Here is a 23,808-nt window from a genome sequence, read left to right on the forward strand (position 1 = left end):
ACATCGATGGCAGGAAACTGTGAACCGTTGATGGTTTGCACGATTGAGGACCATCACTCATACAGTGCAGGCAGCGGCTGTAATGCAGTGTCAGGCGAGACACACAGGCGGTGAGCCAATTAGCTGCTAAGTGGAGCAGTTTTTTTTTTTTTTTTTTAACCATGCATGTGTCTAAGTTGCACCGCACACGTGCCTTGATTTTGTCCATGGAGAATGGCAGTTCTAATTTCCTGCGAACGCCGGGAGAAATGTATTGGAAATGTAGTGGGCATTCCTGGGAGGTGGCTAAACAGACACACAGAGATGGTCCACCTTATTGGCTGCATACAAAGACGCGAGACTGCTGAAATAGGAGGCCATTACACGAACAGAGAAATTGCACCTGTCCAAGGGCTGGTGCACGTCTCTATGGTGCGATTAACGTTTGCGTCTAAAGACTGACCAATCAGTATTACTACATGCATGGGCGCTGAAAGTGTCCTTCACATTCTGACGCACGGATATACACAATGGAAGGGCTTTTTAATGGCATTTGCATAAAGTTGCAGACTGGCAACCACAAATAGACACAGCTGTGGCACCTCTGAATCAAGCTCTAAGACCAGCAGAGTAGTGGTGTGAGGATCCTGTGGTAGTGGTACAGCAAGATTGTGCTTCTCTGCATCATATGTGTAGTTTGTTAGGGTTGGGTATGATAGTCGGGCTGTTCAGCTGCCGGTTCAAATAGCGACGCCGGAAGCCTGACTGTTGAAAATCCTTACTGCGGCTGGTAAGTACCCTAACCTTCCCTCACCCTAAACTTAACCCTCCCGGGGTGGTGCCTAGCCCTAACCTCCTCCTGGGGGTGCCTAACCCTAATCTTCCAGGGGGGTGCCTAACCTTAATCTCCCTGCCCCCAGGGGTACCTAAACCTAACCCTCCCTCCCATCCCCGGGCTAACACTAAATGCAATAGCTACTTACCCTTGGAATGCCGGCGTCTGGATCCTCGTCCTGTATGGTATTCCGGTGTCGGGATATCTGCGGCTGGCATCCTGACTACATCCTGTTTGTTATGATCTGTAATGCTTTAATTATTATTATTATTTTTTTAACTACTAATACTTATTATATTGTGCATTTATACGGTAAATAATCTTTCATTATGTAAAAGATTAATGTTTTCCCTGACATTTCTAGCATTTGATACTATAACCTTTTTTTCCAGGCAAAGCAGCTACAGAATGGAGGAGACTTCTTTCTTCTGAAAGGAGACTCGGGCAATATTTTAGGAGCAGTAAGTAATCAAGAAGTTTCCTTTTCTATAACTAAAGCTACCCAAGTCTCCACTTTCCCCATCAGGGAGGTATGCATTTTATTCAGACAAGTGGATAATGATAACAATGGCTTATTGGCGTGACATTGTATGGTGCTGTGTGTTCTTTGCTTACAACTGCATTCCATAGGTTCCTCTGTGATCCAACCACCGAATGACACAATCTGTGCAATTTTCCTCACCAGTCATTCCGTGGTGAAGTCTGATGACTTAATCAAAGCTGGGACGATACAGAGCAATCAGATCTGCCCATGTTTGGACGGGGTAACATCATTTTAACATTCTCCTTCCACATCATCTTTCCCCAGGCTTTGAAAAGCTGTATCAAAAGCTCCAAACCCATCTATATCTCTGTTGGCTTCAAAATAAGCTTGGAGACAGCTGTGCACTTGGTCCACTCCTGCTGCAAATACCGTGTGCCCGAGCCCATTAGACAGGTAAGGCATGCATAGGGATGTCACAAGTATTTAAAGGGAAATATTTTGTATAATTTAGTGAGTAAAGCAATGGGTCCACTACACATATAGGTTACTTTTAAAGACACTTCTCAATAAGGTGAGTTAATCTTCTGATTGAATGCTTGTAATTATTATTATTATTATTATTATTATTAACCTTTTCACAAAGGATATGCAGCACATTACAGAGTGCATATACAGATCTAATCCAGCCAAATACGATTTTATATATATATATATATATATATATATATATATATATATATATATATATTAGGGATGTGCAGGCTCGGATAGGTTCGAGTTTGCACGTGGAGTTCGGATTTTTCCCTCCAAAAAAACGGAACTCAGAACGAGGCAAAACGTCATCTTACATGGACGAACATCATCATTCCTGGACAAAAGACCAGGAATGATGATGTTCGTCCATGTAAGATGACGTTTTGCCTCGTTCTGAGTTCCGTTTTTTTGGAGGGAAAAATCCGAACTCCACGTGCAAACTCGAACCTATCCGAGCCTGCACATCCCTAATATATATATGTATGTAATTTTTTTATTTTGCATAAAATTGATACAATCGGTTGTGCGTATATAGACACAATAACAAAATCAGTTGTTGGGTGCGGCAGACAGGTTCAGGGCGACTGTAAGCATTGGGGGCATATCATGGCAAATGGGTGGACAGGAAGGGTTTATGTGTGGACAGGAAAAGTACATCAGGAAAGTGGGCTATGCTCATGTGTGCTTATAATCTGTTAGTGGGGGAAAGGAAGGAGGGGGGGTTAATGTTTCCCAAGACATGGTTTCTTTTTTATGAGAATATCCACAGTAAAGACTCTGTATTATCTCAGATTTTATCTTCAATTATTCCATCCAGTTATTTTTGTGTAAATGAAAAGTACCTGCCTGTCACCATGTAAGCAATAAATTGGCGCCACCAAATTGCAGATTGTCACATATTTTCTCTTCCTCAGCGAATGATGCAAATCGCATGTAAATATGTAGAGCACATTATACAAAGAGTTATTGGTTGTGCATTTCTACAGTGGGTTAGCCACATTGCTTCATCCACCTCACAAGCCAGCCCTCAGTGGCATTAGCTATGGGTGCTCTTTTCTATTACATAGATGGAAATGCCTCTGATCAAACTCCTGGTATTTGTGATTTTTTTTTTTTCTTTAATTGGCATTTCCAGTGCTTGGTGATATCAAAGTAAGGTATACAGAAATTCGGTAAGTGATTTTAGTTGCGCATTAAGGGGCTGATTCGAGGGAAAAAAAGTGGCTATTTTGCTTGCTGCTCCGGAAGTCTGATTCACCACCTTATACTAATGCAAGTTTTCATTGGGCTAATGCGCGGATCTGTGTGGCAGGTAGTAACTCCGTCCACTGTTTTTCCGTCCATAGTCACATCCGTATCAGCACTTGCACCAGGTGCCTGAAACAGGCTTCCCTTCTCCGTACGCATGGCAGAGAGACGGGAAGCATTTGTATTTAGTGAGTAAAGCAATGGACTCCACTACGCATGGCACAGATGCACAGGACTCCAGCTATGCACCCACAGGACAGAACAGTTCTGTGTGATCACTTTGTTGCCGCCCAGTTGCCATCACAAAACGCCATTATCACAGACTCATCCAGCAAAGATCTGTCCAACTCAGAATAGGACCGAGATATATATAAATGCATAAATTTGAATCTACACTTGCGCTGCACGCAAGAGCTCACCATTTATATCCGTGCACAGAGATTCACCTTATTCAGAATCAGCCCTTAAATCAGTGGTTCCCAAACTGTGCGCCATGGCAGCCTGAGGTGCCTCGGGACACTTGCAGGGGTGCCTCAGGTTAGTGGTCCAGCACCAAATCAAATTATTTATGGTCATTGTAATATAATTATGTGGACAAACAGAAGTGCAAACCCTGTCTACCATAACACAGCTGAGCCTAAGGATGACAGGTAATCACAATTTAATGCACTTTACTACTTTTTTTTTTTTTAAATTCTCAATAACAAACTTTGGGCTTAGGAGTGCTGTGAAAGCAATACTGATGCACTAGGGCGCCGTGATTCAAAAAAGTTTGGGAACCTCTGCCTTAAATGACAAACCCAAAGAGTCACGTAACATGTATTGGCATATATGAATTTTTAATCAGTCTATTTGATGTACAATTTAAAGCTGTCTATATTCAAGCAGATCTGACTGCAGGGTTCAAGCACCAATTAAGCAGATATAAGTTGGTCACATACACAAGCAGTCACAGTTGACAGGTTGGCAATATCCAATGGTGTGCTGATTAACAGTGACCACATGCACAATATGGGAGAAATACAGTTAGCCATTGGGTTAGGATTCGCATCTATGAGGCTATTTCTTAGTTAGGAGAAAGCAAGAAAGAGCATGTAAAGTCGGTATGATTTCCCTTGAGATTCTTCCCTTGAAACTATCTATATGATTGGTCAAATGGTGTATGATTGTACATATGATCATACGATACCGCTGCGTCGTCTCTCACAAAATGGAGGGGGGGGGAGTGGCCAGGGATAATGCAAGACCTTGTACATCGGATCATACATCAAGCGAAACAGCATACGATGTGCGTCACATCGTACACGATGGGTTGTAATCTTACTATATATATATATATATATATATATATATATATATATATATATACATACATGCACACCTACTGTGTATATAAAATATCTTGTATGCAGGTTAATACTGGCTACTTTTGCAAGTAGCCACCTAAGGGTCGATTTTTGATTGATTTAAATCAATCGAAAATTGATCAACATTGATGTTGTGTTTCTGGGGCTAAATGACACATTTACTAACAAATTATTTTTTATTTGTTTTTTTTCTTTAAAGTATTAGTAAATACATAAATTAGCCCCAGAAATACAATGTTGATTGATTTTTCATCAATTTTAAATCTACTAAAATCGACACTTAGTAAATATACCCCTAGATGTAAGTTTGGACAAGCTCCACCCAAATCTAAATCTCTCAGCACATTTTAAATCTGCCCCAACTGAAGTACATCATGGTTCTGACAAAGTGCAAAGTTACTTGCTCTTTCTTGCTTTCTCCTAACTACGAATTAGCCTCATAGAGGCAAAGCTCAACCCGCAGCTAATTGTATCCCCCCTAAAATATTGTGCATGTGGTCACTGTTAATCAGCACACCAATGGATGTGGCCAACCTGTCAACTGTGACTGCTTGTGTATGTGACCAACTTATATCTGCTTAATTGGTGCTTGAACCCTGCAGTCAGATCTGCTTGAATATAGACCGCTTTAAATTGTACATCAAATAGACTGATTAAATATGTATATATGCCATTACATGTTACGTGACACTTTGGGTTAGTCATTTAAGGGCTGATTCTGAATTAGGTGAATCTCTGTGCACGGATATAAATGGTGAGCTCTTGCGTGCAGCGCAAGTGCAAATTATTATTATTATTATTACCAGTTATTTATCTAGCGCATACATATTCCGCAGCGCTTTACAGAGAATATTTAGCCATTCACATCCGTTCCTGCCCCAGTGGAGCTTACAATCTATATTCCCTACCACATGTATACACACACATACACACTAGGGTTAATTTTTTGTTGGGACCCAATTTACCTACCTGTATATTTTTGGAATGTGGGAGGAAACCGGAGCACCCGGAGGTAACCCACGCAAGCACAGGGAGAATATACAAACTCCACACAGTTAGGGCCGTGGTGGGAATCAAACCCACGACCTCAGAGCTGCAAATTCGAATTTCCGTATATATATATATATATATATATATATATATATATATATATGAGTACTGTATATAATCCCTGTCCTATTCTGAGTTGGGCAGATCTCTGCCGAATGTCTTTCTGTGATAATGGCGTTTTGTGATGGGAACTGGGGCGGCAACAAAGTGATCACACAGAACTGTTCTTTCCTGTGGGAGCATAGCTGGAGTCCTGTGCATCTGTGCTATGCGTAGTGGAGTCCTTTGCTTTACTCACTAAATTATACAAATGCTTCCCTTCTTGATGCCAAGAAGGGAAGCCTGTTTCAGGCACCTAGCAATGGGCTGGTGCAAGTGCGGATACGGATGATGACAGATGTGGCTGTGGATGGAAAAACAGTGGACGGAGTTACTACCTGCCACACAGATCCGCGCATTAGCCCTATGAAAACTTGCATTAGTATAAGGTGGTGAATCAGGCTTCTGGAGCAGCAAGCAAAACAGACACTTTGTGCCAGAATCAGCCCCTTTGTCGTAACTAAAATCACTTACCGAATTTCTGTATACCTTACTTTGATATCACCAAGCACTGGAAATGCCAATTTAAAAAAATGCATAAATACCATGAGTGATCAGAGGCATTTCCATCTAAGTAATAGAAAAGAGCACCCACAGCTAATGCCACTGAGGGCTGGCTGGTGAGGGGGATGAAGCAATAGGACCAAAATATTTGGCTAACACACTGCATCACAACTTTGTTTGTTTCAGACAAAGTTTCTTGCTTGTTGTGCTTTGTTCCCACCTCAGAATCATCCCCAAAGTGCACAATGCATTACATAGGGCAAGCTTACTACAGCGTGTAATGGTTATAAATGTTAATGTAAAACAAATGTAATGGGGATTTCCACAGCTCAGTTTGCAGTCAGATACTGTGGATGAAGGTGTCAGTGTACTATGTAGCCAGCTGTCACCTGTGCCTCATGTCACTGTAACAACGTAATTTATGCAAAGTGCCAAAGAAAACACATTGTGGCAATCGCTAAATCTAATTCACAAAATGGAGATCTGGTGCAATAAATAAAAGTTAATTCTGAAAGGCAGATGTTTTGTGTATATATAGGTCACCAGGTTCTGTCAGGTCTGAGTGTTTACAGAACCAGAGACCTAAACCACAGAATTTGACAGCAGTTGAAGTGACTTGGAGCTCCTCACAGTGCCCTGATTCTGAGTTGGGTGCTGCAGCATCCATTTGTGTGTCTTACTGTCTATCCCGGTATTCTGCTACAAGCTATTTCCTGATGTACAGCCGAGTATCTGAATGTGCAAAGACTAAGATGCTCACTTTGTGTCTTTAAGATGCTCAAATACCGCTTGGTGTGTCTTTAGATGCAGCCATCGGTCGCACCACTGAAACTTGTAGCTGCCCAATGCTAGGTGCTGCTTGTCCATCAGAGTATGGCCTTCTGTGTGAACAATTTGTGCGTCTGGGTTTGCAACCACTTTAGTGACACGGCTGCGACACTCTTATAAGTCGGACCATATCCGTTCGTCTGCATAGTCACCGCCCAATACTTTTGCCAGACAATTCTGAGATGGTGCATCTCACAGCTGTGACTCTGTGTGCCTGGATTCTGGCCGCATGTGCAATGTGACTTAGGGCATTGTGCAGTACTAATAAATCACGCAAACTCTGGTGACCTAGACATTAATGCAGGGCACACACTGACTGATACATTGGCCAAACAATTGATCTGCCAATGTATCTGCTGCCCATCGGCCAGTGTGTACCCGCGATATGTCGGTGAACGTCGTTCACCGACCTATCGCATTGGCACCATCTGACCAGTGGTGCTGCAGAGCCGATGGACATATGTCTGCAGACATACCTGTCCATCGGCAAGTGTGTACGGGAGGACTGCAGGCCGCCCGTACACACACAGTGGCAGCCGTGAGGAGGGGAGTGGGACACGCCCACCAGCCGCCGGGACCCGAGGGCACAAGCAGATGATGGCCGTTCAGTGTGTATGAATGACCATCATCTGCAGATATATCTGTCAGGTGTGTACCCACCTTAAGTCCAACTCAGAATCAGGCCCAGTGACTGTAAGAAGACACGTAGGGATCATAGCGATACATTGTGTTTGTTCTCTACGGGTTGAGGGGTCAGTCTAGTTCTTCAGATTTATAATCTGATTTTGTATTCCATCTATAAATTTGTATCCATTGTACTTTGTTCTCTGCTTGCATCCTCTAATGATCTGTGCACATAACAGATGGGCTATTGTAACTAGCATGTTGTGCAGTTTCTGCATTTCATTACTTGTGTGGGTGTGCCACGTTTACTTTTATAGAGCTTCATCTGGCTCTATTATTATCTATACCATATGAAGATATTTGCATATTCTGTTTGTTACTTATTTGTGTCCTTGCTGTTGCAGATAAGAAGCTGATAGATCCTAATCAGATATTTATCAGAATTGGTCATCGCATTGGTTCAATAAATGTAGCAATTTTAGGGCAGTTTTTTCTAAAATTACATAATTGGCTGCCTGAATCACAGTGCGCATTATACACACAAGGGAAAATGTAAATGTGATATACGGGTGTGTAATTGCATAACGGTGGGTTTTGTTCTGATCTAAATGAATAGTACACACACGTGATCATTTGAGTGAGTACAAATTAACACACTTTATTTACAAGTAACAAACAAACAATTAACATACAAAGTATACAGTATACTCAACTTTTGTCTATATATTCAGATGACACCGGTAGTTCATCATCTTCAACATAAGATGTACTTCATCTTCACCTGGGTAGCCCTTGTTCCAATAACGCCCAGGTAGTTCAATTTACATTGCAGGCACCATATACTGCAGTCTCAGGTCCATGCTCGAGCCAAGAGCCTTTTGTCTAGGTCTTGATTTATATACCCTAGTATGGGGTGTTGGTGTTCCGGATATTAAGCCCATATTAGTTACATACTGGATATCAAGCACTGGTTGGTACAGCATAGCATTGACCAAACTTATCTCTCTTGCACATGCTTTGTAAGCACTAACATACTCAGACAAAGAAATACAGTAATTATGTATCCTAATGTCTGGAGATAAACGGTCAGAGCTCCTTTGTCTGTAGAATATGGACATCACTGTCACATCACTGCATAGCGTCTCTACACATCTTAAAATGGTCACTCTATTGGAATGTGGCTCACTGTGTACTGATAACACCACATAAGCTATGAATGGCTCATTATACATCTACTAATCGTAATGACAGGTACAAGTTAGGCCCCTCAAGTTATGGCTTGTTTGACCTCCAAGGTGATTCTGTCCATTCTAGGCTTAGACTGCAACTGCATGAATACAATCTGTTTGCAAACCTCAATGGGGCCTAGCAAGGGTAAATGTGTGTGTTACAACTTATATGCCGATATCGAAGACTTTGCAATCTTGCTCTATTTTCAATGTAATTGGAGTTGCATTCAGGACAAAATGGGCCAGAGCCAAGCCTTACACAGATTCTGGTAAACCTACTAGACGATTATTGTTCCAGCATGACTGGTTCTCTAAATCCTCTAGTTTATTCTCTAACTGACAATTTTCTGTGTGCAAATCTTTCACAGTATGTTTAAGATCCACTACCTCATGAGTAAAAGAGTGGAGTTTCTGCTCATTATCAGCGAACCTCCCTGTGATCTTTAGCGCGGGTGCACACAACACAAGATTGACCTGTTTCAGCTGCTGTGTAATGTCTGTCACAACTTGACTATAGGCCCATTACTCACACAGGCTAATAGCCTCAACAACATCTCCATATATGAGTTGAGCAGCAGTGGGGTCCAGCTCTGCTGCTGGCTTTTTTGGAAAGAAGGGGAAACCACGTCCATCTCCAAATCCAGCACTGTGTTGGGCTTCACCTGGTGCTTCTCCTGGCAGGATTGCTGTGTGGCAGACTGAGGAGCCGTTGTCATGTAGCGGTCTATCGGACAATGGAGGGGGAGTGGCAACGGAGGTGGAGGTGGGGGGGGGCGGCGGTGGTGGCATCTGAGAGGCTGCGAACGGCCGTGAAAAGGGTGAGCAGCCGGGTGATGTGTGGAGCCCTGCTGTGGCATGTCTCATTCCATCAAACCTGGAACCCGAAGCCTGCATTCTTAATTACACAACTAGGACAAAATCCGTGGACTAGGATAGGCGTAAGTAGGAACCTTTCACCCAGCTGTTGTGGCATACAGTACACTGGCCATTCAGAGAAATAAATGAAAGCAATCAAAGTAATTAACTACACCTAATGATGGAGTAGGACTAGGTCCAGCCCCAGGTCTACTAGCACCCTGTGCAAGTTTTTTTGGAGTGTCCCGCCACATCAAACCACTTTTATCAATAATACTTCTATTATTAACAAACACAATATTTACTTGTTTTTAATTAAAAACATTTAAAAAAAGAGAAACAAATACATACGAAGGTTCCATATACACAGACATATGTTCCCACACTAGTACCCCATATAAAGAGTTAATATGCCCCTATATTAGGTCCAGGGGCTGGCTGGCAAATTTTAGCCTGGGGGGCAAATGCATGCAGGCGGCCCTGGCAGAGGAGTAGCGTGTAGCCAGGGTGCCCGAAAGAACGTGCGTGCTACTGCGCCCCCCTCAGGAGAGGACACCCTTATGCAGGCCTCGAGTAGTGCCCCCAGTAGTGATCCCCCCCTATGCAGTGCCCCTTGTGCCCCCAGTAGTAAGCCCCTTATATAGTGCCCGCAGTAGTGGTAACCCTTATGCAGTGCCCCTTAAATAGTGGCCCCAGTTGTAGTCTTCCCCCTATGCAGTACCCCCACTATTGCCCTTTTATATAGAGCCCCCAGCAGTGGTCCCTCGATGCAGTGCCCCCAGTGGTAATCCCCTCCCCCCTATGTAGTGCCCCTAGTAGTAGTCCCCTCCCCCCTATGCAATGCCCCTAGTAGTAGTCCCCTTGTAGTGCCCCTAGTAGTAGTCCCCCCCAGTAGTAGTACCCCCCTTGTAGTGCCCCCAGTAGTAGTCACCCCCCCCCCCCCCTTTGTAGTGCTCCCAGTAGTGATCTCCTCCTTATAGTGCCAGACCCCCCGCAGTAGACACACATAATATAAAAAAAAAAAAAACCACTTACCTGACACCCGCTCCTGCTCCTGGTCCCACCGCCGAGATCAGCTCCTCCGTCCGCCGCTTTGCATTATGGGAGTGACGCGTCACTCCCATTACCCACTGCGGGAGCCGGAAGATGTCCGGCTCTGGCAGTGGGAGCAGCAGCCGATGAGAGTCTGCCAGACTCTCATTGGCTGCTGATCACAACAAACACACAGCTGCCGGCTCTGGCGGCGGTGTGTTTGTCACTTGTGTAGCGCTGACCGAACTCCGTCTGGTCAGCGCTACACACGCGGTGCAGTCTGTGTCACAATGACACAGACTGCCCGCGGCCCACATGACGCTGCGGCCCAGGGGGGCACATGGCACCCTGCCCCCCGGCCCAGCCCGCCACTGATTAGGTCTCTATATGCTGCTACAGTAGTGCTCTTTATATGTCCCCGCAATAGTGCTCCTTATGCCACCAGTAGTGCCACACATGCTCCCACAATTAGATAACTAGATAGATTAGGTTACACACTGTTAAATGTGTTAGGAAGGACTTAAGGGAAAGGATGAAATCACTAGCATTATTAATGCAAATTGCACATCCCAACACAAATTGTAGCATACTTTCAATACTCTGTTGTACATCAAAGTAAAGTCCACCATTCTGTAGCTGGTTGTGTGAATACTGAATTAAAGTAATGTTTTTAGTTGTCTATATTCCCCCATCCCAAGACCACGCTGCAAGCATTGTAACCCTCAGGACTTCTAGTGACCTCTTTTCGGGCTTACATGCAATTACTTGCCCCCATTCCAGTTTACGCCCCTTAGATGTGGCAAGTGACTTTACCACTTGATGTGAGTACCCCAAACTAGCACAGTGGGGGAACCCTCTCAGACACTACGCAGTCACTGGAAGCCAAAAGATCAGCGCCAGTGGCTGTTGAGACTGATACCTGTGTCACTTGCAGCCTTATGCCCCCATGCCACTTCTAGCCTCATGCCCCTGTGCCATTTCAAGCCTCATGCCCCCTGTGCCTCTTCCAACCTCATGCTCCCTGTGTCACTTTCAACCTCATTCTGTGTCACTCCAAATCCTAACCGCCCCTGCTGCCTCTCCAGCACCCCTGACCACCCACCCCAACCCATACTTACCTCCTTCTTTGCCTTCTGGCTGCCCAGTGCCAGCCTGCCTTACTTAATGGCTCACTTTCCATTCGGCAGCACAATGTGGAGACATCATGACATATGCTGAACCACACCGAACAGTAACAAAAGAAAAATAAACACTGGGACCTGGATGTTACAGGCCAGCAAAAGAAGTGGTGGCCGATGTCCAACAGACAGCAGAGCCGCTCACATCATCTATTGTGCCTGTAGTGGGTGGTCCGACTGGTGCGCCCTCTGTGTGGCTATACTGCTAGAACGTGTCTTGAGCTGATTGTGGGTCTATTATGTTGCCATGCCAAATGTCATGGCAAACTCTTGCTGTCAATTACCTTGATGATAATTATCTCATACAATCTGCTGATGTAATACACTGACCCAAGTCGGACCCTCCATCGTTTCCATTTCGCTGGGTACAGACTACTCCATAACATATCCTACTCGCAATCCATCATTGCAGTTACCTGTTCTAAATTATTTCATTGATGAAAAAGATGTTTTCAAACATGAGTTATCTAACTCCACACCAGTAAGTGCAAGTCAAGAAAGAGTGTCGTTTGGGAGCAGAGTGTTTTTCACAGATAGAACAGGTCATACTGGAACATCTGGAGGGTGTGAGAAATCTAAATTACTATTGAGTTTGTCAAAGGTTTTAAAAACACATTTAATTTAACTTTTATTTAGGTGACCTATTACATGTAAGTAACCATCTTTATTTCTTTATTTCTATCTGTGTAAACGTGTGTTCCTAGAAGCACTATAACAGACCTGTGGAGGCGTTGTGTAACTGGAAAATCTTGTTATATGTAAGCTTCTTAAGCTGTGTCTTACGGCTGCTTTCCATCATGGGCGCTGCTCAGCTCTGTTAACCCTTTCAGGATCTTTGTTAGAGATGAAATGCTGGGAAGTGGAATATCGTGGTGCTATTTGTTTCATATGACTCTTCATGAACACCTCACAGAGGGATGTAGTCAAAACATAGACAATATTTAAATGTCGACATGGTCAAAATGTGGACAACCAGGGTCATACAGATGACGGTTAACATGTCGACAGTTAAAATATAGACAAATTATAAGGTTGACAACCAAAATGTAGACAGTCATAATGTCGATGGTCAAAATATCGACAACTAATGGTGCCCAGTAAACAGGGAGTCTGTCATGTCATAGTGATTGCAATTAGCAACTTGGGTGATACTACCCTTCATATGCTTATTGTAATGAAACTGTTAAAAAAGTATTTTACAGTCTAATTGCAATTAGCATATGACAGTAGTATCATAAGAGTTATGAATTGCAGTCAGTCTGATTACAGTAGCGTTGCAGTTGCAATTTTATTTCCGCTATCAAAATGTAATAGACAGTAATAGTGTAGGCTATGTCCTAAATGTAAAATGCTATGGTTAGTTTATTTTATCTTAATAATTAATAAAATTAACATGTCTTTATGTTCCTGCAACTTTCCAACAGTAGTATTAGCCTGATTATAATTGGCATGCCAACAGCAATATCAGTCTGTTCCTTTAAATAATGTTGGAAGGTTGCAGGAACATGAAAACCATGTTTTAATTTTTTTCTATTAAGAAAAAATGACAAACGGACCATAGCATTTTATATTTTGGACGAAGCCTATATTATTTACCGTCTATTACATTTTAGTTGCAAGAAAAAAAGACCAGAACAAAACATACACCGACTTTCAATATTAACAGACATGAGTATAGACTTATATTAAATTAATATCAAGTTAGTATTGCAGTTAGAAGGTTCCAGTAACAATATCGTTAACTGCACGTATAGTGGTTTACCCTTTATTCAAAATATAGGAATGTCGACATTTTGACCATATCAAAATATAGACTGTCAAAATGTCAACATTTATAATATAAGCATGTCTATATTTTGCATGTCAACATTTTGACCAAATCAAAATATAAACAGATAAAATGTCGATAATATAGGTCACAACACAATATTGTAACCTGCAGTCAAAATATAGTCAGGTGTACATGCGTTGTTTGTCATTTATTTAGCGATACTATGAAGGGGATTAGCACACTGGCGTAACTATAGAGGGTGCAAGTGGTGCTATGGGGCCCAATGGCTTAGGGGGCCCTCCAGCCCAGCAAGCAACCTCCTGCACCCTCTATAGTTCACTAGAGCCGATGTCATTTTTAATCAGGAGCTGATCGTGAGCCAATTGGAACTCGCGGACCAGCAGCCAATCCACAACAGCTGCTGGTCTGCGAGTTCCGATTGGCTCCCAACCAGCGCCTGATTAAAAATGACATCGGCTCTCTAAGAAGCTGAGAGGAAGCGTGGCTATGACATCCCCCGACCACGGCCACACCTCCTCCCAGCTTCAGTAGGTTCAGTAAGGAGAGATGGACTGGCACGCCAGGCTCAGGGGAAGATAAGTAGTGTGGGGGTATGCGTGGGCGGGGAAGGGGGATTGGTGCATATGAAGACCCATTGATATTTGCTATTGGGCCCCCATACCTCTGATTTCGCCCCTGGATTAGCAGCCGTAGTAATTACGGTTGCATATATTGCCAGCATGCCCTTCAACAGTTTTAGCATGCACCAACATCATCACGACTGTAATAAGGTTTAGCGACTGCGGCAATTATGGCCACTGCAATTAATGTATGCTACTCTGGAACTACACATGCCAGCATGCCCTGCAACACTTTCAGAAGCAAATCTGTGGCAGGGCATGCTGGCCTGTGTGGTTTCACAGCAGCTCTCAGTGGGACACTATCTGTTGGATTCATTAGTTATTTATTATTTAGCTCTCTGGACATTTTGATTGGTCAACATATTAACAATGACTACATTTTGGTTGTTGACCTTAAAATGTCGACATTTAAAATATAGACAAATCATAACTGTCAATATTTTGACCCAGTCAACATTTCAAACTGTCTATATATTGAATGTCTGTACATGTCTAAATTATGTACCTGTCGACATTTCGACTGTCTACATCATTGGTTCCCAAACTGGGTGCAGTGGCACCCTGGGGTGCCTCAGGGCACTTGAAGGGGTGCCACAGGTTGATGGTCCAGGACCAATTCAAATTATTTATTTTCAACTTGATAGATGAAACCAGTGTTGCAATACACTGAATACACTGGCAAATGGGCCACCATCACACTTACTTTTTTGTGGGCTCTGCAGCAAAGAGTAGGGAGAGGCTGTCTGTATGTCACCAGGCAGAGTCTGGAGGGCCAGTCCCTTTGGTCGTGTGACAGGCAGCCCTGGGGTCCTCTCAGTCCAGCACTGTTGTGACCTAACCAGCCCGATGACAAACCTTCCTTTACATACACCCCAATCGTGCTGCCTGCTGCCACTGAAAGGGAGAGAGCCCTGCATGCCGCTGTCTGCTGCTGAGTCCTGCACGCCCACAGCACTGACTCTGCTGCCACTGAGGGGGAGAGAGCCACAGCTGGCCGGGCCTGATGAAATCATCTTGCTGGCCGTATACCCTGCTCTAAGGTGCCGTGTTCAAAGAAAATTCGGGAACCACTGGTCTACATATTGACTGTCAAAATATAGTCCATGTCGACATTTTGGTTATCTAAATATTGTACCTGTCGAATATTATGGGTAATTCAATTGTGTTTTGGGCGCCCTTTGGAGCAATTCAATTGTTCCAGAGTTAGGGTGCGAGTGCGCGTCCAGAAGCACATGCCTTAGCCGCGCAAAGCGGCTAAACCTGTCTAAAGTAATGCTTTGGGTGCCGAAAGTGCCGACTTTTCACACATTTCTGCTCACCACTTTGGGAGGCTGCAAGCAGAAATGCATAGGCAAACGCTGGGGGGGGGAGGGAAGGTTACGGTTGCTTGGAAACTCCCCCTCCCCAGCCCACACCAGTACCAATAGAAATAGTAATATAATATAATTTTACTAGTGCTGCAGGTTCTCTTCAGTATCACAAATGAAATATTTACCACCACCTGTGGATCTTTTAACATGTGTCAGCCAATAATAAATACACATGTGCACCAACTAGGAGATCTGGAAAACGTGCACAGGTAAGGGGTGCACTGCTAGAGAACAATTTGTACATATATGTCCAGGGCAGTTCTAGGTTCTTCTGCTGCTCCCCCAGACTTGCTCCCATGCTCTGGAATGATGCCCACATCTGAAATAAAAAAACTTTTAGCTCAGGCAGGATGGCCTTACTGGCACATCTAATGGCTTACTGTGATCGCTGGTCCTGTTTATGCTGGAATTATAACACAATACCCTTTCTATGACGCATATTAATGCTGGTTTAGTGCTTTTCATGGACTGGCCACACTTACTCTAAAATCATGCATTTGGAAACCCCGCTGTAGAAATCCTGCATTTGCCACTGAAATGTTTTCAGTCAAGGCTATTTGTGCCCGAACGGAGCAACAATTGAATTGCTCCGTCGGGCGCCCAAAAGAAATAACCACGTTTAAAACCATTGAATCGCCCCCTTGGTGCCTATGTTTTGAATGTCTAAGGCTTGGTACAAACTATAACGATATCTGCACGATTTGTCTTTTCCAGGCAAATTGGAACAACAAATCGTGCATATCGTGCAGTGTGTATGTTCAATTGAGCGCTCCTGCGGGTCATACACGATATCTGTTGCTTGGCCGTACAGCACGGCCAAATCAGAAGATATCGTGTACAAGGTGGTGCACTTTAATGAAGGATGGAATGAGATATCGTTCATTGAATTGGACAGTGTGTATGGGCAATCACAAATGGCCCGGGACAAAGATAATTCTCCCGACCATTGTCCCGATTGCCTGTCTTTTTAGTGTCTACCCAGCCTCAAGACTGTCTAATAAATGCTCCGAACCCCTCACATATGTGTCATACAGTCATAACCTCCTCTGGCTTACTGTAGTTGATGTCTAAACATTTCACGGCTGATGCAGAGTGCCCTGCTTGCGTAGCATAAAAACATGGCAGCAGTACAATCAGGAGGAGTAATAGTGTAGGGTCTCCTCTAAAAATAAAAACTAGTGCTAGAATGTAAAGGCCCCCATACATCAGCAATTGGTTGCAGCAATTCTGCAATTTGCAATCGATTTGTGTATAAAAATATTTCCCATCATTGCCCTTTTAAATACATCGAGAAGCGGCAGCTTTAACAAGCTGCTGCTTAGTAAATAAACCCCTGTGACTCCAACTGTCAAACATGGAGGAGGAAGTGATGGTCAGGGCTCTTTTTCTGGATTCCAAGTTGGCGACTTGCAGAGTGATTAAACCAAATGGGCTACCATAGCATTTTGCAGCACCACGCAACACCCTCTATTCTACTCCTAGTTGGTCAAGGGTTCATCCTACTGTAAGATACTGACCCAAAACATACCTTAATTGTATGATAGAACTACCTTTCAGAAAAAGAACTGGATGAAGGGCTTGAAATCAGGTCCAGCACCAGGTTTAAACCCCATTAAGCTGGTTAGGGATGAATTGGGCAGTGGGGTGAAAGCAAACAACCCTACAAGTGCAACAGATTTGTGGGAACTTCTGCAACAGTGTTGGGAAGAACTTCCCTGACCATATTTATTTTTCATTGTTGAAAGAATGCCATAAGTGTGTTCTGCAGTTATATCTGCAAAAGGTGGTTATTTTGATCAGTAACAAATTTAGATTACATTTTGTTAAAAAATTTTTATTTCTTTTATGATTTAATTTCAGATTACATTGAGGCATTCAACTGTAAATTTCCATAAAAACCGGAAAAATGGGGGTAGTCTAATACTTTTGACCAGTAGTCTAGATTTAGTTAAACCTCCTTACTACAAAACATTGTAACAGGGCTTTTGGACTCTGCTCATCAAGTACCCAAACAGGTCATGCTTTGGGGATTTCCTTTATCATATGCAGTTGAGTAAATTTATTTGGCTGAATCAGTAATTATCCCATATGTTCTCACTGATGGAAAGACACAAAATAGGATCTGTTGGAGCCGGAGGTACCTGAGTGGAGAAATTCTGCCCTATAGTTGCATCGGAAGAGTTTGAAGATGAAAATGAGGTGAACACACAGCAGGGGGCAGCAGAGGATAAAAAGTTATCTGCATCAGAATAATAATTAGATAGTAAAGACACAGATACATAATACCATGGTCAGTAATTAAGCAATGTTGGGGACAGGTGCTGCTATAACAGGGTTATTCTTTGAAAGGCTCTCGTGGATGTGTCTACAGAACAACCTGCATGCTATTCATCCATTATATGTTTGTTTACAAGCCAGAGCGGCTGAAAAATACTCCTTCATGTTGCCAATTCTGAATGATGTCCGTTACTTCAGCCTCTGGCACCATGAGATTCTGCATTGCATGCTTTCATGTTTCGCTCCCCTGTGTTTCCTAACATGAATCAATAATTTCCCCACAGGTCAAACTGACAATTAAGTTACATTGTGGAGATATGCTGGGATCACTATTTTACTGTGTTTGGTGGCAACAATGAGGCCTGCGGAAGTGATAATTGACTGAGAAAACTCTCTGTCAGATCGGTGACCCAGTTTCCTGTTCTGGGAATGCTGGTTATGCTGTGATAGGAGAGGTGGAACGCTCGTGTGTCAAGGAGCAGAGATGGACAAATATACAGTACATGTGCTTTGTGCAGCAATCGTTTCCATACTGTTCCTCAGTATATGTATGTATTCATGTCTATTTTACAGATTGTAAGTGTGTTGCACATTTTTTGCTTTTGAAAGGATTGGCTGTGAGTAAGTAGAGTCTGGTAAAGTGAGTTTGACGTGCATGAAGTTCTGATCTATTGGTTATAGCTGTGGTCTCCGGTCTATTCTCCATTACACTTGTACTACTGTACGTATCACTGTGTACAAGTCACTGCATGCATTCATCTAATGTCATGTGTTGCCTTTGCTGTGGTGTGTATTATGTGTATAGGTGTGATACTGTGCTTTAATGCATGATATAGTACTCTATAATATAATTATTACACTGTTCTGTTCAAAAGTTGCTAATGCATTACGTTTACTGTTGCTGTACTTTTCCCACCTTAGGGACGTAGAGGCGAAAAACCGCGATCGGGGAACAGTTTTCGCTGACTGGCGCTTTTTGCCTGTTTTCCGCTTTTCGCCCTATTCAATTCCAGGACTTTTTCGCCTTTGCTAAAACTCCATAGGCAAAAACAGGAGAATAAGTTTTTCCACCCAGAGGCAGACGAAATGAGGTGCAAAATCTCTATTTTGGGGTACAAATGTGGGGATTTGGTCAGAACCCTTAGGTCACCCCCCTCTCCCTCCAATGACTAATAAGGCATAAAAATAAAGAATTAAAACACCCTGAAAATGACTATTTTGTGGGGGATGCAGTTTTTAGACCGGCGGACTAAATGCCGCCGGTCTATATCCTGACAGAAGAAGCCAGACGGGGGACTTAACATAGATGTCGAAATACCGACGCCTATCTTAATCCCGATGCCGGAATGCTGAAGGACGACATCCCGAACTAGGTAAGTCCAGGGCGTCCTTAGCGTTAACCGCGGGGGGGGAAGGGTTAGGTTTAGGGAGTGCAGCGATTTAGGTTTGTGGGGGGGTTAGGGTTAGGCACCCCTGGGGCTAGGTTAAGGTTAGGCCCCCCCGGGAGGGTTAGGTTTAGGGTGCTGGAAGGGGAGGTTAGGTTTAGGCACCCCCCAGGGGGGGACTTAGAGTTAGGCACCACCCCTGGAGTTTTAGGGTTAGGCACCCTAAAGGGAGGGCTTTTAGGGTACTTACCAGCCGGCGTCGGGATTTGAACCAGTGGCGGCTAGTTTAGCCACCGGTATTTCATACTGATTCCTTTTGGGGGGCTATGAGGTTGAGACAGGTGTTTTTAGGATTGAAGGAGGCTGCTGCAGGTGTATTTTTACGATTTTTTAAATCTCCACTTTAGAGACTCCAAAATATATTTTTGGAGTACAGACTGATTTCCCAAAAAATATGCTGTAATTTTTGCTAGTTTCACTATTTACTACATTCACCTATCCGCGTCTTCGCCTATTTTGGAATTGAATAGGGAGAAAAGAGGTGACGCGCATGGTAAAAACATTGCGTCCAAACAGGGGAATGAGAAATCATCACGCTTTTCACCGACCTCGGCTTTTTACGGCTAATTGAATTCGGCCCATAAAGGGACTCTGACTTTTGTTTGCATTCTCTGCACTACAGTATTGTTCAGTGAGTCTTTCCAATACATTTCCAGGAATGGCAGCTTTTGGGTTGGGATGACGAGGCTCTACCGCTATCTGACTGCACCCAAATGTTAAATTTGTCCCAATTTTGTGGGTTTTTAATTGCAGATTTTAGTGTTTGTGGCAGTCCTATAATGCCACAAATTGTGGGCCTGATTCAGCAAGGATTGCAACTGCGATTACGCACGCAATCTTCCAATTGTTTTGTTCTGTGCATGCGCGAACACTCCACTGTGATCGTAACTGCCATTGCAGTCACTACACAGACCCATTGCAGAGTGATTGACAGAAGTACTGTTTTGGGGTGGTGACGGGGGATGGTCGTCGAAACCCAGACGTACCAGTGTGTTTGAACGCCGTTGCAGGGGCGCGCATAAAATTGCACTGCGATGCCATATGTAGCTTGTGTACTCACAGCGTGCGATGAGGTTAGCAATTCCTGAGTAAGGTCAGAGCTTGTGCAAGTGTGCGTGAGGCTGCGATGGTACTCAATGTTACCGATGGTTTTGCAGTCTTGCTAAGTATTACGGATGTGTGTAAGGTAAGGTGGGCGTCCTTATGTGTGCTGCGACGCATTAGTGATAGCAGAGGATTAGCATATAATTGCAGTGAGACTGCGTGCGTAATCGCTATTGTAATCGCAGTTGTGATCCGTAATGAATCAGGCCTTGTGTTCGCTAACATTATTACAACAGCCCCCTTACTGAACTTCCCCTAACCAGACTTTCACCCCGACAAACTATTTTGAATGAATTGGTTAGACTGGTTTTCCTCACAATACCTTCTGCTGCTGCTGCTCTGCTCTGTCAGTCTTTACATTGGCTGCCAGTATCTTTATCAAATCCAATATAAAATAATCTTGCTAACATACAAACTAATAAACAAGACTACACCAACATACATCTCTTCACTTATCTCAAAATATCTCTCAACTCAACCCCTATACATCTCTTCACTTATCTCAAAATATCTCTCAACTCAACCCCTTCGCTCTGCCCAAGATCTGCATCTCTAATTCCCACCCATTACCTGCTCCCATTCACTGTTAGAGGACTTTTTTTTTTTTTTTCTTCATGCTGCATCCACCCTGTGGAATGCCCTCTCTTATACAACAGGACTTTCTTCTAGTCTCCAAACCTTCAGGTGTTCCCTGAAAACTCACCTCTTCCTACAAGCTAATCAAACTCCAGAACCACCCACATAACCTCCATAGATTATTCTGCCCAGCTAGCTCCCCTTTATATAGTCTCCACATAAGTTTTACCTATGTTATTTTTCTACACTCACACAACCCACTGACCTCAGGCCAACATTGTTGTGTGACTGGATCATATTGCCCATCAAGAACCCTTGCAGTTTGACTGGACCATTTACACTATATACAGTAGCTCTTATTCTCATGTATCAAATTCCTATTTCTCTATATATTGTAAACTTGTGAGCAGGGCCACCTTATCACTGTGTCTGTCTGTTATTACCCTCTTGTTTTATTGTAGTTTTGTTCATAATTGTAAAGCGCAATGGAATATGCTGGTGCTATATAAATAACTGTTAATAAATAAATAATAATAAATATGTTTAGGAATGTGGTAGGGGGGGAGGAGGCAGCATACACCAAAATGTTGGAAAAGAGTAAGGCCAGGTACACATTAAGCGATATATTGGGCGAATTGACGTTCTGAGGCAATTTGGAATGACATACGTCCACATTGCATGCTCAGTTGTGTGTTCACGGGTGTCGTTCTACGCTTCTTCACTTCTGATGTGCTACACGTCAGATGGGAAGATGTCATGAACAATGTGGTGCACATCGTGCAGTGTGTATGCTCAACCGAAAGACCACAAGATATATTGGTCCATTCATTCCTCTGAAGATGTCACTTGAACTGCCAGTGATCTACATGATGGTTGCATAGTGTGCACAAGAGAAAAAATAATTGGCTACCCATACTCTGCCTACTTTCAGCAGGATAAAGCGCCACATCACAAACCACACGTGGAGTCAGAAGTGGTCACGGCTGCATCTATTGTCGGTCGCCCATCTGCAACTTTATGCAAATTCTGCTACAAAGTCTTTCCATGGTGTATTTCCGTAATTATCAGTGTGCAAGGACTAAGGGGGTCATTCAGACCCGGTCGTTAGCGCCGATGCGCTCGGACCGGGTCGATGGCCCCCCACAGAGCATGCGCACGACGGCGCCGTCGTGCGCATGCGTGAGACCCGCTACGACCGACTGCGCCGGTCGTAGCGGGTCTCGATCCAAAGGGGGCGAGCTGTCTGTTGATTGACAGCTCGCCCCGTTTGGAAGGCGGGCCGGGGGGGTGGCAGCCCAAACGGAGGCGTTCCCATAGGAACGCCTACCGTTTGGGGGCAGCCCCACTGACATCACTAGTGATGTCAGTGGAGAGCTTCCGGCTCAGACAGAGCCAGAAGCTCTCCAGGGCTTACGACAAGGGAGACCCTACCCTAGGGTCTCGTCATAAGCCCCGATGGTCTCTGACCATCGCGACCATCACCGGAGCGGTCGTTAGAGCTGTGGGTTAACGACCGCAACAGAGGCGGGTGGTCAGGATGCAAGTGGCCGCCCAGTTTCTGAGCGACCGCTTGCATCCTCCGACCGCCTCTGAATGAGGCCCTAAGACTTTCAGTGTCATTGTACCTTGTAATGGGTTGGGTATGGAATCCTGGTGGTTAGAACAGCGGTATTCCGATAGTCAGAACCCCGACACATGCAGGTAAGTACCCCTAACCCACCTTTCCTACAGCCTAATGCTAATGCTACCTTTCCGCAACCTAACCCTAACTCTCCCACCCCCCCTGTAGCCTAACCCTCTCCCTAGTGCCTAACCCTAACCCATACTCTAACTTTAAGCCTATTACTCACCGTCGGCATGTCAGCAGCTGGGATGTGACTACCGGGGTGCCGACTACATCCCCTTGTCTTACCGATTGGTTTGTACTTAGACGGACCATTGAAACTTGCACCAACCCTATGGCAGGTGCAGTTTCTCTGTCCGAGTATGGCCTCCTATCCCAGCAGTTAAGCGTCTGTGCACACAGCCCCTTTCACCAACACACCCGCTACACTCCCTTAACATGCCCATGATACAGACCATCTCCGTGCGTGTGACCTCCCTGTCACCACTTAAGAATGTCTATTACAGTTTCAATATACTTCTCTGTGCGTGCGTATAAAAACGCAACTGCGACTGTGTACGGATACAATCGGGACACAGTGCGGCTTAGACATGTGCAGAGTAGCCAAAGAAAACCCCGACTGCGCCCACCATCGGCAGTGCGTGCGACTCCGAATCAGGCCTCTCATTTCAATTTGGTTCCATGAACATGACAATCAGTTCAGTGGGCCTGATTCAGAGACGCTCGTAAGCGGCCGCTCGTTCCCTCTGAGCGATGTTCGCACAACTGCGCATGCACAAACCAGACATTGCGGTCGGAAATCGAGCGCTCGCAAAACAGCGAGGGGCTGCTAATTTGATTGACAGAATGTACCGTTTGTGGGTGGTAACGGGAAGGTGCTTGAAAACGGGGGAGTGGAGATAAGAACGCAGGCATGCCTAACGGTAAAAAGGGCGTTTAATGGAAGTGCATAATTAGTAAAGGAGCGTCATCGACCACGTCACTTGGTTGTCTTTTAGCCTGAACTGCTCGCAGTGATTGTGGTAGGAAAAACCTACCACAAGCACTGCAAGCAGTTCAGATGCCTTTCGATGTACCCGATTAATCAAATAAATACCGGAGATGACGTGTGATGCTAACGGCAAAGGGGCGTCTTTACAAAATAGCGAGCGGAT

The 23,808-nt window shown here is 44.2% G+C and overlaps 1 protein-coding gene across 4 annotated transcripts in view; it reads left to right on the forward strand.

Annotated features, from left to right (window-relative positions):
• The window catches only part of ENDOV (endonuclease V), a 109,492-nt gene that overhangs the window by 44,359 nt on the left and 41,325 nt on the right, over positions 1-23,808 (forward strand). For 2 of the 4 annotated variants that reach the window (XM_088472817.1, XM_088472809.1), the window contains exons 6-7: positions 1,207-1,275; positions 1,623-1,751. In XM_088472817.1, coding sequence (XP_088328943.1) covers positions 1,207-1,275; positions 1,623-1,751 — 198 coding nt within the window. Of the gene's footprint in view, positions 1-1,206; positions 1,276-1,622; positions 1,752-18,189; positions 18,680-23,808 lie in introns of those variants that run through there. The other 2 variants (XR_015878432.1, XM_088472825.1) reach the window with 2 other exon arrangements.

Source organism: Taudactylus pleione, unplaced genomic scaffold, assembly GCF_031769625.1.
Source record: "Taudactylus pleione unplaced genomic scaffold, aTauple2 ptg000016l, whole genome shotgun sequence".
Taxonomy (NCBI): Eukaryota; Metazoa; Chordata; class Amphibia; order Anura; family Myobatrachidae; genus Taudactylus; species Taudactylus pleione.